Genomic DNA, 15648 nt, shown 5'->3' with positions numbered 1-15648 from the left:
CTTAAGGGTTGCGGGGGAATTGGAACTCTGCGAGGGGTAAACTGCATAAAATGGGGCGCCTTTTCCTGAGCAGAATCGCGCGGCAAAACTTCAACATGTTCCTTTTGGCTCTTTGAAACGCTGAGCAGCTCTGAGAGCGTATGTAAAACCGGCAGTTAAAAAGCAAAACAAAACTGGAGAACAACCAAAACAACAGCAAAAACGCTCCAGCCCTGAGCTCTCTTGGAGAGTAAAGCCCCGATCGCTAGGGCTGCAACTGCAAGAAGGCTGCGCCTTTGCAAACTGACTCGGGAGTAAGCCCCATTAAACTCGACGGGGACTTACGTGCGCGTAAAAACGTGCTGGATCAGGCGCACCGCCTTAGCTCTGCGTTGATAGGCTGCTCGTTTTTCCAGAGAGGAGGATCTCCGCGGCTTGGGGAGAAAGGGAACAAGGGCAACTGGGTGCACTTTGTCTTTAACAGGCTCCGGGCCAAAAATCCGCGCTTGCAGGCTCGCAGGCAGCGGCGGCGTAACAATATCCCCACGTGACTGCCATGAAAGCCTCTGTTCCAACCAGCCAGGCACCGAGGGAGGGAAAGAAACTTACGAGAGGTCGGAGAAGAGGCGCCGCTCGTCATTTATGCACTAGAGAGAGAAGCCAAACCTCGGGGATGTGATACGAAATTGACCAGAAAGGGCTGGAAAAAACGGATTTGGCCACGCTTCTGCCCTCCCCTCTTTTCTCTCCACTTCTCCGCGGTTTCGCTTCGCTCTCCTGTCACTCTTAACTTCTTCCTCCTTCCTTCGAAGGCTCCCTTTCCCTCGCCGCCTCTTCCTCACTTTTGGATGACTTTCTCCCCCACAACCCCATCTCCCTCCCTTCTTCTCCCCGGCTGCAACTGCGCCCCGATCTCCAAGGTAACGCCTCTCGCAGCAACATGCCGGAGCAGATCAGCGTCTCCGAGTTCGTGGCCGTGACTTCGGAGGATCTCAGCTCGCCGGCGGCTTCCAGCTTCGCCTCCAAATTGCAGAAATGCCGGGGGGCCGTGGTGGCGCTGGAAGAGGTGAGAGGGGCGCCGGAGGAAGTGGGGCTTGTATGGGGGACGACGACGAGGAAAGGCTCTTTCGTTGGGGGAAAAGGCTGGAGAACCGAGATGGTTTCCCTACACCCCCCCCCCCAACTAAATAAAATAAATCGCGCCTTTCTTGTGCGTAAAAGTGGGCGCGGTTGTCTCCTCGGCGCGGCGCGCACCTGAGCCTTAACGTATTTACTAAGAAACAAGCCGCCCTGGTGCTCAGTGGGGCTTGCTTGCAGGTGATGATGCAGAAGGCAGCAGCAGGTTTAGTTCCGCGTTCCTAGCTCTCGCCACTTTCTCTAAATTTTACGGCTTCCTTCAGTTGGGGAAGGGCCCAAACTCGGCAGGGGAGCGTCAGTCTTTGTGCGCAGAGGGTCCCAGGGTCCATCAGGCTCCAGGTCGGATCAGAAATGGCCTTCGCCAGAAACTAAGAGTGCTGCTACCCGGCATTGTAGACCACATCGAGCTAAGTGGCTCCAACGTCTGCTCAGCTCTGTCCTCCAAGAAAAGGGGGGTGGCCATGGGGGACTGCTGCTGCCTGCCCCTCGGCAACTGTCATCTGAGGCAACCACCCACCTTTGTCTTATGGTAGGGGGCCAGTCCTGAAATCAATAGTACTGTAAATTTTCTGCCTGAAAGGTCTTGAGTTCTGAGGCAGGCGCTCACAAAGTATGTCACAGGGAACATCTGTAGAGCCAAGATTGCCCCTGATCTGCGCCACCCCAAGGGACACCTGATGCAGCCCAAATACAGCCCCAGATAAATGTGGGTGCATGGCTAATGTTCCATTAGGGGTTTTTAAACCCCAAATCAGCATATGGTTAGGAGGGGTGCAGGAGCAGATTCTGTGCCAAACCCCTCCCTTCAGGAACAGGAGGGGGTCAACCCTGCAGGCTGCTTCTTCGCAAGTGCTGTTCCTGTTGATAGAGCATGAGACTCTTAATCTCAAGGTCATGAGTTTGAGCCCCATGTTGGGCAAAAGATTCCTGCCTTGCAGGGGGTTGGGTTGGGCTAGATGAGCCTTGTGGTCCCTTTTTAAAGTACTTGCAGAAGAGCACCCTGCAGCCTGCAGGATTGAATCTGCTACTCACCAAGAAGGTGAGTGGAGGAGGATTAAATTCTGAATCCCTGTGGAGAGCACTCAGGGAAGCAGACGCCTTGCAGCCTTCTCACCTCATGCCCTGCCCCCTGACAGTCCCAGTTCACTCTGGACGACTCAGTCTGGCCACGGCTGTCTTGATTTGGCCCAAGCTGAGATCCCCACAAGTAGGTTTGGTTTTGATTGGGCTTTGTCCAAATCAGGCCCACTTGCCCTACTTTCTACTTGACAGATTCAGAATCCATGTTTATCCTCCTTGTAATTATCACTCCCAGCCATGCAAGTTCTTCTTCTGCTCAGAATGTAAGACAAGATTCTGTGAGTGCACGGTCAGCATTCAGGAGGCCACTCTGCCCAAGCCAACCTGCTTTGTAGGTGCTCAGGCTACGTAGCCCTGTACTTTTTCTTGTTTGCTGTGACCCCACTAAACAAACTTTTGTTTGTTGAGCTTCTTCTCCACTTGGATCAATACTCCGTCTGCATTTGACATGATATCATAGTTGTGCTCCATCCAGATGTTTCTCTGTGTGTTTGTTCTGGGAGGGGGACTGTGAGATTTCCAAGTGACTCTTTACCAGGATGCTAAGATGCATGCATTTGGAATGGTTACTTCACCCGTTTCAATATTGTGAACCAGGAGAGAATTCCTGGGAATGGGGACAAGAGATGAGTACCATTTTCTGAAGGCTTATCATTAAGGCAACTACGTATCCTGTTTTGCAGAAGACAGTTTTTTGTTTGAAGGCACCCTCCATTGGAAGGGCTGTCAAGTCCCAGTCCAGCTAAAACATAGGAGAATAATAGGAGCGTGGCTGATGGATCAGACTGGTGAAACATCTAGTTCAGCATCCTCACTATGGCCAACCAGACTCCCTAGATTAGGGGTCAGCAAACTTTTTCACTGTCCCTCAGACCTTGTGGGGGGAAAGACTATATTTTGAGGGGGGGAAATGAACGTATTCCTATGCCCCACAAATAACCCAGAGATGCCTTTTAAGTAAAAGGACACATTCTACTCATGTAAAACCACGCTGATTCCCAGACCATCTGCAGGCCGGATTTAGAAGGTGATTGGGCCGAATCCGGCCCCTGGGCCTTAGTTTGCCTACCCATGCCCTAGATTTTCCAGCAAATGGTATCCAGAGGCATACCATATTTGACGGTGGTCAAACATAGCCATTGTGGCTATTATCAGATAACTATAGAAATGCCCTGTTATCCGTGTGACATAAGTAGATTTCTGATAGTTGTTGTTGTTTAGTCGTTTAGTCGTGTCCGACTCTTTGTGACCCCATGGACCAGAGCATGCCAGGCACTCCTGTCTTTTTCTGATGGTAGCCTAAGGTTATTTCTGCAGCCCTCAAACTCTTGAGTGTTTGACACATGTAAAAAGTTTCTCTGATCCATGCTTATACCAGGTTCTTTGCAGAGATGAATGTTGAGGTAGGCCAGAAATAAGAAGAATCAGTTTTGGAATAGGCTGGCAACCCCAACATATGTTTTATATTTGCAGTCTAAAAGCAGGAAATTCAAAAAGTGGGTTGTCATATTCAGACTATATCTATTTAAAATTGAAGGGCACGTTAGTGGCTAACCTAAATCCATTAAATTCAGCGGGACTCCTCTGAATTTGACTTATCTGGATACAGCCCAGTATGCTTTAGTCTAGTTTTTTTTTTTAAACACACACTCATACACAGAAGTCTTTCTAAAGAATATGGTTAGCGGCCGTTTCCACAAATGATGCTTTTCTTACAATGTTGGAAGTGAAACATCCTTCAGCCAGAATTGATGCCTTCCACACTGAGTCACACACTCTTTATTAAAAATGATATTTCTTAATCTCGCTTGTTAAAGAATGCTTTGATTTCTGTCCCCACACCCCTTCCAAGAAACCACAAGGAGTGTAATCTTGGATGATAATGTGAATTATCTTTTTGTCAAAATTGCTGCCTTCCACACTGAGTAATGCACTCTGGATCAAAAGGCAGATTTGTTAATTTGTCTTCTAAAAGTGCTTTGATTTCCAAACCTTGAGAACTGCAGTCTTGGGTAACGATGAGAATTCCATTGCAATTCCTCAATCTGACATTGCAGATACCTGCTCACTTTCTGAATTCTTTACAATCCCCGAGGCAGCACTGAGAACCCTTCATAATGGAGACATTGCAGTGCTGAACTTGGGCTGGAGACCTCTTCTGTTCCAAAAGTCTCTTCCATTATGCTGCTGTGCTATACAGTGCCTTTTCTAGTGCAGCACCACGAAAACTATCTGATGAGTTCTGGGAAATGGGAAAGCTTGCATGCATACACTTTGGTCCAAAAGAAACAAAAAATTGCTTAGACTTTCTCTTTGGCTGTGTTCTTAATTTTCTTTCAAAACTGCTTCTTCATGTGGCCAATCTTGCATCTGCATAGTTCTCCCTGAGTGTCCCCCAGAGATGGAGTCAAGCTGACTCATGTATGTGATGACTCCCCACCCCTAACCATAGGGGCAGTTCTCAGGAATCATCTATATTTGGGGGTTGAGAAGCCGTGGTCTCTTGTTGTTGAACTCCAACTCCCATCAGCCCCAGCCAGCATTGGCAATGGTCAGTGATGGGAGCTGTAGTCCAGCCACATCCAGGGAAGGTCTCACATTACCCACCCTGTATATAATTTTATAACTGTAGATCCTGCCTTGTTGCTAAGTCAGAGACAGTAATGCTTCTGAATTCCAGCTTCTGAATTGCAGGGGAAAGTGCTCTTGTGCTTGGGTCTTTGCACAGACACCTGCTTGGCCACTTTGAGAACAGGATACTGGACTAGATGGGTCATTAGCCTGATCCAACAGGCTCCTCTTATGTTCAGGGAGTGTGCTTGAAGTGGATCTTGGATCCCTCTCCAGTTTGAAATAGTTGTTGCTTTATGATTGGAAATAGCTCCATGGGCTAATTTTTGAGGTTGCCGGGAAGCAGAATATAAAGGATATTAGTAATATAAACAACGTTAGCAATGCAAAATAATCATCATCATGCTGTTGGGTTGTGTGCCTTTGAGGATCATTTGCTACCTGGCTGCCTGGCATATCTGATTCATGCACATTGGATCCCTACACCTCACCCGTGATCTGCTTCTTTGTTGCCTCTTATCAAATGCCAAGCTACACAGCTGGTGGTCAAAGGGCACCTGCATGTTGTCCTGGCTTATGTGTATGTTTCCACACTCCGATAGCTGTCAGACTCATATATAAGGCTCTCGAAGCATTTTTCAAAATGAGCAGAAATCTATTTGTATTTATTTTTAATAAGACATTTCTGTACTGCCCTACATCCAATTGGTCATGGGCAGTTTACAAAGAAATAAGGTAACATAGAAACAGATTAGAATGCCTAATGAACAAAAACCATTCTCCTAAATTCTGTAAATAGCATAGTTTAAAAACACCTTTAAAACGACACAATCCCATCATCTGATAAAAGCTCAGTGAAATAGGTGGGCTTTTAATTTGGTGCCTGTGGCACACATCAGTGGGGAAGCCATTTCAACACCAAAAAAGGCTATCCCATGGATCCCTGCAATATGCACCTCAGTCAATGCAGAAATCACCAGGAGAGTCTCTTCCACTGATCTTACGACAGGGTCAGGTTGATACTTGGGCCCTCAGCCAATTCAGGGCTTTAAATGGCAACATAAGAGACTGCATGAGATGGACAACTGGCTGCCTGGGACTGGCGTGAGGTAGAGTCCATCATCATCAGGATAGCTTGACCACAGTTGCCCATGCACTGGTACCCTCATGGCTGGTTTACTGCAATGCCCTCTGTGTGTGTGGCTTGGGGGTTGGCTTGGAAGCTGAAGCTGGTGCAGAACATGGCGGTTAGGTTGCTTGTGGGGGCAAACTATGGGCAGCATATACACATTGCTTTCAGGCTGCTCATTTGCTATGGGGCAAATTCAAGGTGTTCTTACTAACATATAAGGTCATGTTAAGCTCAGGACCAAGTTACAGGCCACCTTATCCCTTATACACCCAGTAAAACCTTGTGGTTTCTCCTGCAAGTTCCACAGATATCAAAAGCTTGTCTTCAGTAACTCAGAGCAAGGCTTTTAGTGTGGCTGCTCCTGTTCTGTGGAATTGCAGTCCAGCTGAGATATGACAACTGCCCACTATCTGCATTTTGTTGAAGAAAAAAATGAGGACATTTTTGGTCCAACAGGCTTTTCCAGCTGTTTTAGTTTTTCTTTAAATGTATCAGCTGTTTGGGGTGTTTCCACTGGGTTTTCTGCTGCTTTTATTGTATATCACATTGAAACAATTGTGTAGAAGGTGATGAATAAATTGATCATGATGGCAATAATAATGTCTAGGGCCACAGACTTTCCATCCTTGTTCGAAAGCATTTTATGGATGACTTCATGCTTCAATTTCTCCTGCTTGGATTGTGCAGTTGGATGAATTTTAGTTGGTTTGGATTTTGTTACTTTTCCCTGTGTCTTTTCGGTAAGCTGTATTGAATATTGGTGGAAAATAGTTGGGCATGTGGTCTAAACCACTGAGCCTCTTGGGCTTGCCAATCAGAAGGTCGGCAGTTCGAATCCCCGCGATGGGGTGAGCTCTCATTGCTCGGTCCCAGCTCCTGCCAGCCTAGCTGTTCGAAAGCACTCCAAAAAGTGCAAGTAGATAAATAGGTACTGCTCCGGTGGGAAGGTAAACAGCATTTCCATGCGCTGCTCTGGTTTGTGTTCCATTGCGCCAGAAGTGGCTTGGTCATTCTGGCCACATGATCCGGAAAAACTGTCTGCGGACAAACGCCTGCTCCCTCGGCCTGTAAAGCAAGATGAGCGCCGCAACCCCAGAGCCGTCTGCGACTGGACTTAACTGTAAGGCGTCCTTTCCCTTTATACTTGTTTTAAAGAGAAGGGGCTTTGTGGGGCAGACCAACTTGATCAATACACCCTTCAAATACATTTGTGGCCTGAACTCTGTGAGGTTCAGAAAAATCTGGAGGTAAAACCTTAAAAGTGTTTCTCTCTTCATTACATTTTTATTTTGCTACATGGGGCTGATCTTCCTCATTTTATCCTTGCAGCAACCTTGCAAGATAGGCTGTGCCCATGAGGTGGGAGAGTGATGTCTCAAGGTCATAGAGTCCTAGGGTTCCTTCCAACTCTACAGTTCTGAGGATCATCCCCTGTAATACAGGAATATGCAGTTGTCCCATACGGGGATCAAACCTGCAACCTTGGCATTATCAGCACCATGCTCTAACCAACTGAGCCAGGTTAACTTCATAGTGGCTGAGTGGGGATTTGAACCCGCCCCTCCCGTCTGCTGCCTTCTGACCAGGATGCCACTGGGCACAACCTTTCCTGTTGACTAGATGGAAACTTGCTATGTTACACTGCTGTCTGTCATGTCATTTGTGCAGAATAGCAGGAGGCTGCTGTCCGTTGTATTGCTGGTCGTTCCTGTGACACTTTTGCTAATGCAGCCAAAGTATCGGTTGAACTCCTTCCAACATTAGCATCGCCTGTAAAAATAGAAGCCATGTCCAAATGGCCATCCGTAATATAGAGCCCTTGATATTTTGTTGCAGCTTTTTTCTTCGAGTGGGCCGTTGCCTTAAAAACAACAACAACAACAACTGCTTGCTACTGTGATCTGGCACTATTCAGGGTGGAAATGAAGCAATAGGATGTTCCTGAATGGGCAAATTGCAATAGATGAGGAGCTTAATTGCCCAACAGATACGTTGTGGCCCAAGTACTCTGCAAGATACACATTGTGGTGGCAGCCTTCCCAAGGCAGTTCTAACACTATTAGAGTACAGTGCCTCTCTTCGGTATGGTGTTGGCACACATTTGGAGAGGCTATTGCATTGCACCTGTGGTTCACCAGAAATGCTTTGTAATTAAACTGTCTGACCTCATGAGAGCTGAAGAAAAGCCCTGCTGGATCAGCCTCATCTAGTCCTGCATCCTGTTCTCCCTGTGGTCAACTAAATGCCTTCGGCAAGCCTCCAAGGAAGACCTGGACACAATAGCAGTCTTTCCTCTTGGGATTCCCAGCAACCATCATTCAGAGGCATGCTGCCTCCAATGGTGGGCTTAAGGCCCTAGCCACTGAGTCTTGGTAGCCATTGATAGCTTCATTCTCCAAGAATTTGCCTAATCCTCATTTAAAGTCATCCAAGTTAGTGGCTTTTGCTGCCTCCTGTGGGAGTGAGTAAAGGTAAAGGGATCCTTGACTATTAGGTCCAGTTGTTACTGACTCTGGGGTTGCGGCGCTCATCTCGCTTTATTGGCCGAGGGAGCCGGCATACAGCTTCCGGGTCATGTGGCCAGCATGACTAAGCCACTTCTGGAGAACCAGAGCAGTGCACGGAAACAACGTTTTCCTTCCTGCCGGAGTGGTACCTATTTTTCTACTTGCACTTTGACATGCTTTCGAACTGCTAGGTTGGCAGGAGCAGGGACCAAGCAATGGTAGCTCACCCCTTTGTAGGGATTTGAACCGCCGACCTTCTGGTCGGCAAGTCCTAGGCTCTGTGGTTTAATCCACAGCGCCACCTGCATCCCTCACGTGGGAGTGAGTACTGTAGCTTCATTATGAAAAAAAAGTTTGCTTTTCTGCCCTGAATCTTCCAACATTCAGCTTCATAGGATGGCTCCTGGTTCTAGTATTATGGGAGGTGGGGAGAGAGAACCCCTTTTCACTTTCTCCACACTTCACAACAGTCCCCTCTAGAGTAGGCTTCTTCTTCTTCATTTGTACAGAGCTAGAAACAGGTTAAGAAGTCACAGCCACCCTGCAATTTCGTTCCCAGACAAAGCTTTGTAATTCTTCCAGATCTACTCTTCTCATGAGCTCATGCTGACCTACTTCTAGATCATGCTTGGAATTCTGTCTTGGCCTCATGACCTCGTATAGTTTCCAGGTCAGGTGCTGGAAACAAAAGAGCTACACCTTCCATTGGTTGTACAGTGCTGTATTTTTTAAGTTTAGATTTGCTGGGAGCCTAGTGATGCTACTCTGGCACCCCATCTGGGAGAATCCATTTGACTTGGGGGAACTGTTTTGCCCCTGAAAGTTTTGCCTCTAGAAGTATATAGTGAATTGTGCTTGCTTTTATACCCCTGCTTCCTCGGCTCTTTTGGCCTGTGGTTGGCTTGTGTGCATGTGCCCTGCATTAAGCAAATGAGCTCTGCTTCTGCATAGTTATGTCCAGAGCTATGCATGACCTATAGGTTGCCCTAAATCTCCATTTTAACCGGTTAGACAAGAATCCTGGAAGCCACAGCTTGCAGTTATTTCCTATAGTTAAGCAAAGTGCCATTGGCCTACATGCATGTGTTTGGGAGACGTCATTTCCTCTGTATAGCAAACTCAGGTGCTGAGTGCCAATTGGATTGTAGCCAAATTTGGGACACTGAGGAACAAGAGAGGATATATCATTATGCAAGGTTTGCAGAGGGGTAAAAATGTATGTCATTCATCTGAAGTCATAACGACACTCACTTGTCAAAGTTGGCCCATAGGGATGGGGATCTGGCCGGTTGGTCTAAAAAGGTTCCCCACCCTCCACTGGAAGTGAGTGAAGTGGTTGAGGATGCTAGGACTGAATTCAGTGGAGGTTGAGCTCATGGGCTGCAGCCAGCAGGTCAAAGATAAGGACTGCAAATGCACCTGATCAGAGTTTCTCTCTTCGTCCCTCCCTGCTATGATGCTGTCTTACAATTCTGAATGGCCAGGGCTGTGTCTTATTTATAGTAAATTATATCTGCCCTGCTCATTCCACCCACCCCAGATAGATACCAGGCTGCCTTTCAGCATAGGTTCTCATCAAATTATAGCAGGTAGAATCAACCTGGCGCTAATAATAATAAAAAACCCCAGCATTCATAATTGCCGTATAACAAAAGAAATTCATCAGCAAAAAAACAACCCGGATTCAAAACTGGAGTCGGAGGTGGTTAAAAGAACAGAATCTGCATCAGGCCCGTTCTAAAGATGCCTGGGCAACATTTCAGAACACCAGAGGCAGGAGGGGAAGTTGGCATTCCTGTCAGAATGGCGAGCCAGGGAGCACCCAAAGGTTGAGGGTCTGGCGCAATTTCAAGCTGATGGCCTGAGCTGTGACAAGATGGTTTCTCTCTCCCACTCCCTGGTTCAGTTCCCCACTTCCTAAGGGGTTGATCTCCTTTGGGGATTCGCAATACTTGCCGCGGCAACCTTTACAAACTGAAATGTGGAAGGAACAAACCTCACGTGACACCCGACACTACTCTTGTGGATCTCAAAAAAATCTGTTCTCCAGATTCCCTATGTATGCACTTGCTCAGGGAGTCTCTCAGTTTGTGTTATTGCTATTGGAACACCCCCAGAATGTTTCCAGACGTACTGATGTAGATTTCAAAGAACAAGGGGTGATACGGCATCAAGAGGTAGTCATGGCCGCCATCTTGGATGGCTTTAATAGAGGGGAAGAATATCAGTAGCTACCAGCCAGGATGGCTATGCTCTCCATTCCCTGTTGGAGGCAGCATGCCTCTGAATACCAGTAGCTGGCTGGAGATGCTGTGGTGCTCAGATTCTGCTTGCGGGGTTTTCATGGTCATCAGGTTGGTCACTGCAAGAACAGGATGCTGTGCTAGATGGGTCTTTGACCTCTGATCCGGGAGGGCTCCTCTTACGAGTAAAACAAGGGAAACCTTCACTGACCAGGGGATAAAACAGCATACCTCAGAGCAGTTGCCAACATGGTGTCCTTCAGATGTTGTTGGACTACAACTCCCATCAGCCCCCGGCAGCAAGGCCAATGGTCAAGGACTATGGGTATTGTAGTCCAGCAACATTTGGCATGTACTACTCCTAGAGAAGGGTTAAAGCCTCAGCGCCTAGGACTTGCCGATCGAAAGGTCGTCTGTTCGAATCCCTGCGGCGGGGTGCGCTCCCGCTGCTCGGTCCCAGCGCCTGCCAACCTAGCAGTTCGAAAGCACCTCCGGGTGCAAGTAGATAAATAGGGACCGCTTACCAGCGGGAAGGTAAACGGCGTTTCCGTGTGCGGCTCTGGCTCGCCAGAGCAGCGATGTCACGCTGGCCACGTGACCCGGAAGTGTCTCCGGACAGCGCTGGCCCCTGGCCTCTTAAGTGAGATGGGCGCACAACCCCAGAGTCTGTCAAGACTGGCCCGTACGGGCAGGGGTACCTTTACCTTTACCTTTTACTCCTAGAGAAATTGCCTTGGAGTGACATTTCCTCAGTATTGGCTAACAGTTTAGAAAAGACAAAGGAAAAATAAGCTGGTGGATATTGCCCCATGCTACAATAATGGATTTCAAAAGTTGGTTTCCTTCCTGGGCCAAGGCCAGAAACTCTCCTTCACCTCCATCTACCCCAGTCTGGGTCTGCATAGGCTGGATTGAAATGTTGTTTTCAGGAGAGAGAGAAAGGTTCATAATGGAGGAAGAGGTGAAGTGGCGGAGGGACACTGTACAGACATGTCTGGGCAAACTTCAGACACTGAAATGGAGATCTAATTGAGCTTTGTGACAAAATTCTTCAAAACGCTTGCAGAAACAAACAAGTGTGTGTGTGTGTGTGTGTGTGTGTGTGTGTGTGTGTGTGTGTGTTTGTGTAGGACATCAACCTTGGCCTCCAGTTTATGAAAATAATTGAGAAATCCAAGGTTTTACTGTAACTCTATACTGGGCAGTAGTGAGTTCATTCTAATGCAAAGGGAGGGAGTGAAAGATAGTTTTAGGCTGTTAAGTAGATTGCAGCAGTAACTGGGGAGGGGGTGATTAATTCCTTCCCACCCATGGTGGATACTTCAGGGTGGGTAGTTCCTGCTAGTATGAACATTTAAATGTGTATATTTTATGCAAAGGATTGAAATCCTTGTTATTGAGAGAGAGATGGGTGGCTGTTCTTAGCTGTTGATAACATTGCTGTACTTGTTACGATGGATAAATAATGGCTGCAGTCCTTAGAATACACTGTTCACTTTTAATCTGGAATCAGTCCAAGCACAGGGATCTGAACCTTAGTCATTGTAAATCTGAAAATCTTTTGCCCCCCTACTTACCATCTGAAATAACTATGCCTGGTCTTTCACTGAATGTAGTACAGTATTGCCAGCTTAAGAGGAATTGATGAAAGATTTACAGCAGGGGTAGCCGACGTAGTGCCCTCCTGCAGGATTTGACTACAATTCTCATTAGCCGCAGCCGGGATAGCCATGAGCGACCATGTTGGCTATCCAGGATCAACGTTTTACGACTCATGAAACTAGAGTTATTTTCACAGTTTAAGGTGAGCAATGAGGAAAAGTGGGGCTCTTGTGCCTTGAATCGGGCAGAAATTCAACTGATTAAGCCTTTTCTAGTATGGAAATAAAATTGCAAGGAAAACCTTGCCTGTTGACACTCTGCCTGCCAAGCATCTTAGTACTTGACATGTGACCCCCTGATTTAATTCTGAGCCTTCCACCCCACCTGCCGGGAATATGCAAATTTGCATTATGCAAAGTACATGCATTATTTATGCAAATGTATGCCCTCTTTTGCAGGTAGGGCAGAGGGCCCAGGTCCACAGACAGTGTACTGTATTGGCCTCAGAAAATCTTCTTGGCACCCCTGACTCTGAATATCTTTTTTTATACCCTGCTGCTCCTAATTTTAGATTTCATAGCTGCCCTTTTCAGGCTGGCTTAACAGTTGGCTGTGTTTTATTGCTGTACCAACCAGTTCCCACTTCATTGAGCAGCTCTGCAAAGTGGAGAATGGCTCTCATTGATCTTACTTAACAACCAGCGTGCAAAAGAAAGGGCGATTTCCAAAGAGGCACTCTCTTTCTGACAGCCAGCAAAAGATTCTGTCTGGCTAGCAGGGCACATTTGGAAGGAATTCAAGGCTGATTTTAGAATGCAGAGTGTAAATTAGACAATTGCACAGAGAGGCTCCGTGGGGTCAGTGATGGGGTCTAATGCAGTCACAGATGGAGGCTGTGTGAGGTCACCACCAGCTACAGGTGCAGAGCTGTCTCCTCTCTCTCATTCTGGAGACATTTTCCCCGTGCATCTCTGCATCTGTGGCTGAGCTGATTATCCTCAAGGAGGGGTGTATATCTCTCAGAGATTTTGGACTGCAGCTGCAGAAGTCCAGTGGGGTGTGCACAGCTGCCTGGCTTGGCTTCTGCTGGCATGAGCTTGGGGAAAGTAAAATAAAAAGCAGTGTCTTTGGGCGATAGTGGAATATGCTCTGTAAGATGCTATTTTGCACACCGGGAAGGCTCTTTTTGAACTGTTGATAGACCTAGGGACATAGGTAGTTACCTAGGATGGAGTCAGACCCCTGGCACATCTAGTTCAGTACTGTCACCACTGATTGATAGAGATGCTCCACAGCTTCAGAGAGGGACATTCCTAGTCCATCTTGGAGATGCTAAGGATTGAACCTGGAACCTTTTGCTTGCAAAGCAGATGCTCTGTTTCTGAGCTGCGGTTGGATTGCCGACAGTGGGTTGTGGGACGGTGATGTCTTCCTAGCACTTAGTCAGCCCATGTGTGGGGAACCTAGGACCCTCTGGATGTTGTTGGACTCCCCTCGGTCCCAGCCAGTATGCTGAATAACCAACAGTAATGGGAATTATAGTCTAGTGCACTCTTTCTCAAACTCAGGTCCCTAGCTGTTGTTGGACTACAACTCTCATCACCCCTGACCACTGGTCCTGCTAGCTAGGGATGATGGTATTTGCAATCCAACAATAGCTGGGGATCCACAAAAGGTTTCCCCACACTCTAATCCAACTTCCTTGCCTTAAAAAACAAAGGTACAGGAGAAGTTGCTAGAGAGCAGCAGTAGCGGTAGCGATGCCCTCTTGATGTTGTTAGACTGCAGCTCCCATCATCCCCTGACCATTGGGCATGCTGGCTGTGGCTGATAGGGGTTGTCCAACAATATATGGAGAGCACCATATTGCAACTACTGCTGTAGAACAAGAGAATGGAATACAGGCGACTCTCAACTTATGCTTGGGTTATGTTCCGGACAGTGTTCAAAATTTGGCAGGAGCCAGGCACATTTTGCACCTGGCTATTAACCACTTAGGGACGCGGGTGGCGCTGTGGGTTAAACCACAGAGCCTAGGTCGGCGGTTCGAATCCCCGTGAAGAGGTGAGCTCCCGTTGCTCGGTCCCTGCTCCTGCCAACCTAGCAGTTCAAATGCACACCAGTGCAAGGTACCGCTCTGGCGGGAAGGTAAATGGTGTTTCTGTGTGCTGCTCTGATTCGCCAGAAGCAGCTTAGTTATGCTGGCCACATGACCCGGAAGCTGTACGCCGGCTCCCTCGGCCAATAAAGCGAGATGAGCACCTCAACCCCAGAGTCGGCCACGACTGGACCTAATGGTCAGGGGTCCCTTTACCTTTATCAGCCACTTGCAACCAAGTGAAGATGCCTGGGAACCAGGATGGCACCTGACATCTCCACCATCTGGAGGTGCATGCCTGGGGATCACTGGATCTTGACTGTTTTTACGCACTAGCAACACAGCCTGCAGAATTCTATTTGTTATATTTTATCTGCACAATCAGAATGAATTTCAGGAACCAAGAAATCACATTGAAAAATACGACTTTCAAGCTGTCAGGCCCAACAATAACAACTAGGCATTCCATTTTGGCGATTGGTTTAAGGAGCTATATGGCACCTAGCTTATATATCTGAGTTTGTAAATGTGAATATGCACAAGTTGTAAGTTACCTGTACACTGTACAGCAGACAGGTGAGCTGTCATTGTTGATTGGAGGAGTGGGGCATAGGTCTTGGCTTGAGAATAGGCATGTTTACAAATGTTTCGACTGAACAATGCTAGAATGCTTGCAAGAACTTCCAGATCTTTGAAAGTAGGAAAGTGAAGTCTTTCTTCTGAGATGGCAACAAAATGCAAGGGTGTGGCCTCATTCTTAGCTTTATGAAAAACATTCTCAGTTGCAGCAAATCTGTTTGCTGCAACTGAGAATCTCGTGCTACTGCGTATAATTAGCAACAAGCAGTCTGCCTCTCACCTGCGTCTGGTCTTCCAGGAACAAAGTAGGTGTTTGTCCCTCCTGCAGCTCCTGAGACAGGCTCAGGCCTGCCAAGGACACTCTGGACGCTGGTGGAGCCTTGCTTGCTAGCCTAGGTGGATTCCTGACTGTGAGGTTCATGCTGTTTTCAGGGAGCAATCAGAGGCTGACTTGGGGGGCAAATCCAAGCACCTCTGATGGTTGCAGGTTCAAATTCGTTAATTTGCAAAGGTATAACCCATACTTTCACAAAAATATAGCAAGGTGGAGTACAACATCTAAAGATGGAATCAACGAAAAGATCCATAAAAACAGAAATAGATATCAGTAGATACTGATTGGTTAAAAGGAAACCCACCCAGAGATTAAGAGCTCTACTGACTGAGCTATCCTAGCTGTTAACATCAGGTTCTAAAGAAAGAGCTATGGGTGTCTTCCAT

The 15648-nt window shown here is 47.3% G+C and overlaps 1 protein-coding gene across 2 annotated transcripts in view; it reads left to right on the top strand.

Annotated features, from left to right (window-relative positions):
- The first annotated feature begins 241 nt into the window (after window positions 1-241).
- The window catches only part of ASAP3 (ArfGAP with SH3 domain, ankyrin repeat and PH domain 3), a 72881-nt gene continuing 57474 nt past the window's right edge, over window positions 242-15648 (top strand). Inside the window, exon 1 of one of the 2 annotated variants that reach the window (XM_083750704.1) lies at window positions 242-1045. In XM_083750704.1, coding sequence (XP_083606830.1) covers window positions 920-1045 — 126 coding nt within the window. In that variant the 5' untranslated portion in view covers window positions 242-919. The remainder of the gene's footprint in view (window positions 1046-15648) is intronic. The other variant, XM_083750705.1, reaches the window with a different exon arrangement.

Source organism: Podarcis gaigeae, assembly GCF_964106915.1.
Source record: "Podarcis gaigeae genome assembly, chromosome: 8".
NCBI lineage: Eukaryota > Metazoa > Chordata > Lepidosauria > Squamata > Lacertidae > Podarcis > Podarcis gaigeae.
The sequence above is the reverse complement of the archived record's forward strand: the minus strand, read 5'-3'. Positions and strand labels throughout refer to the sequence as shown.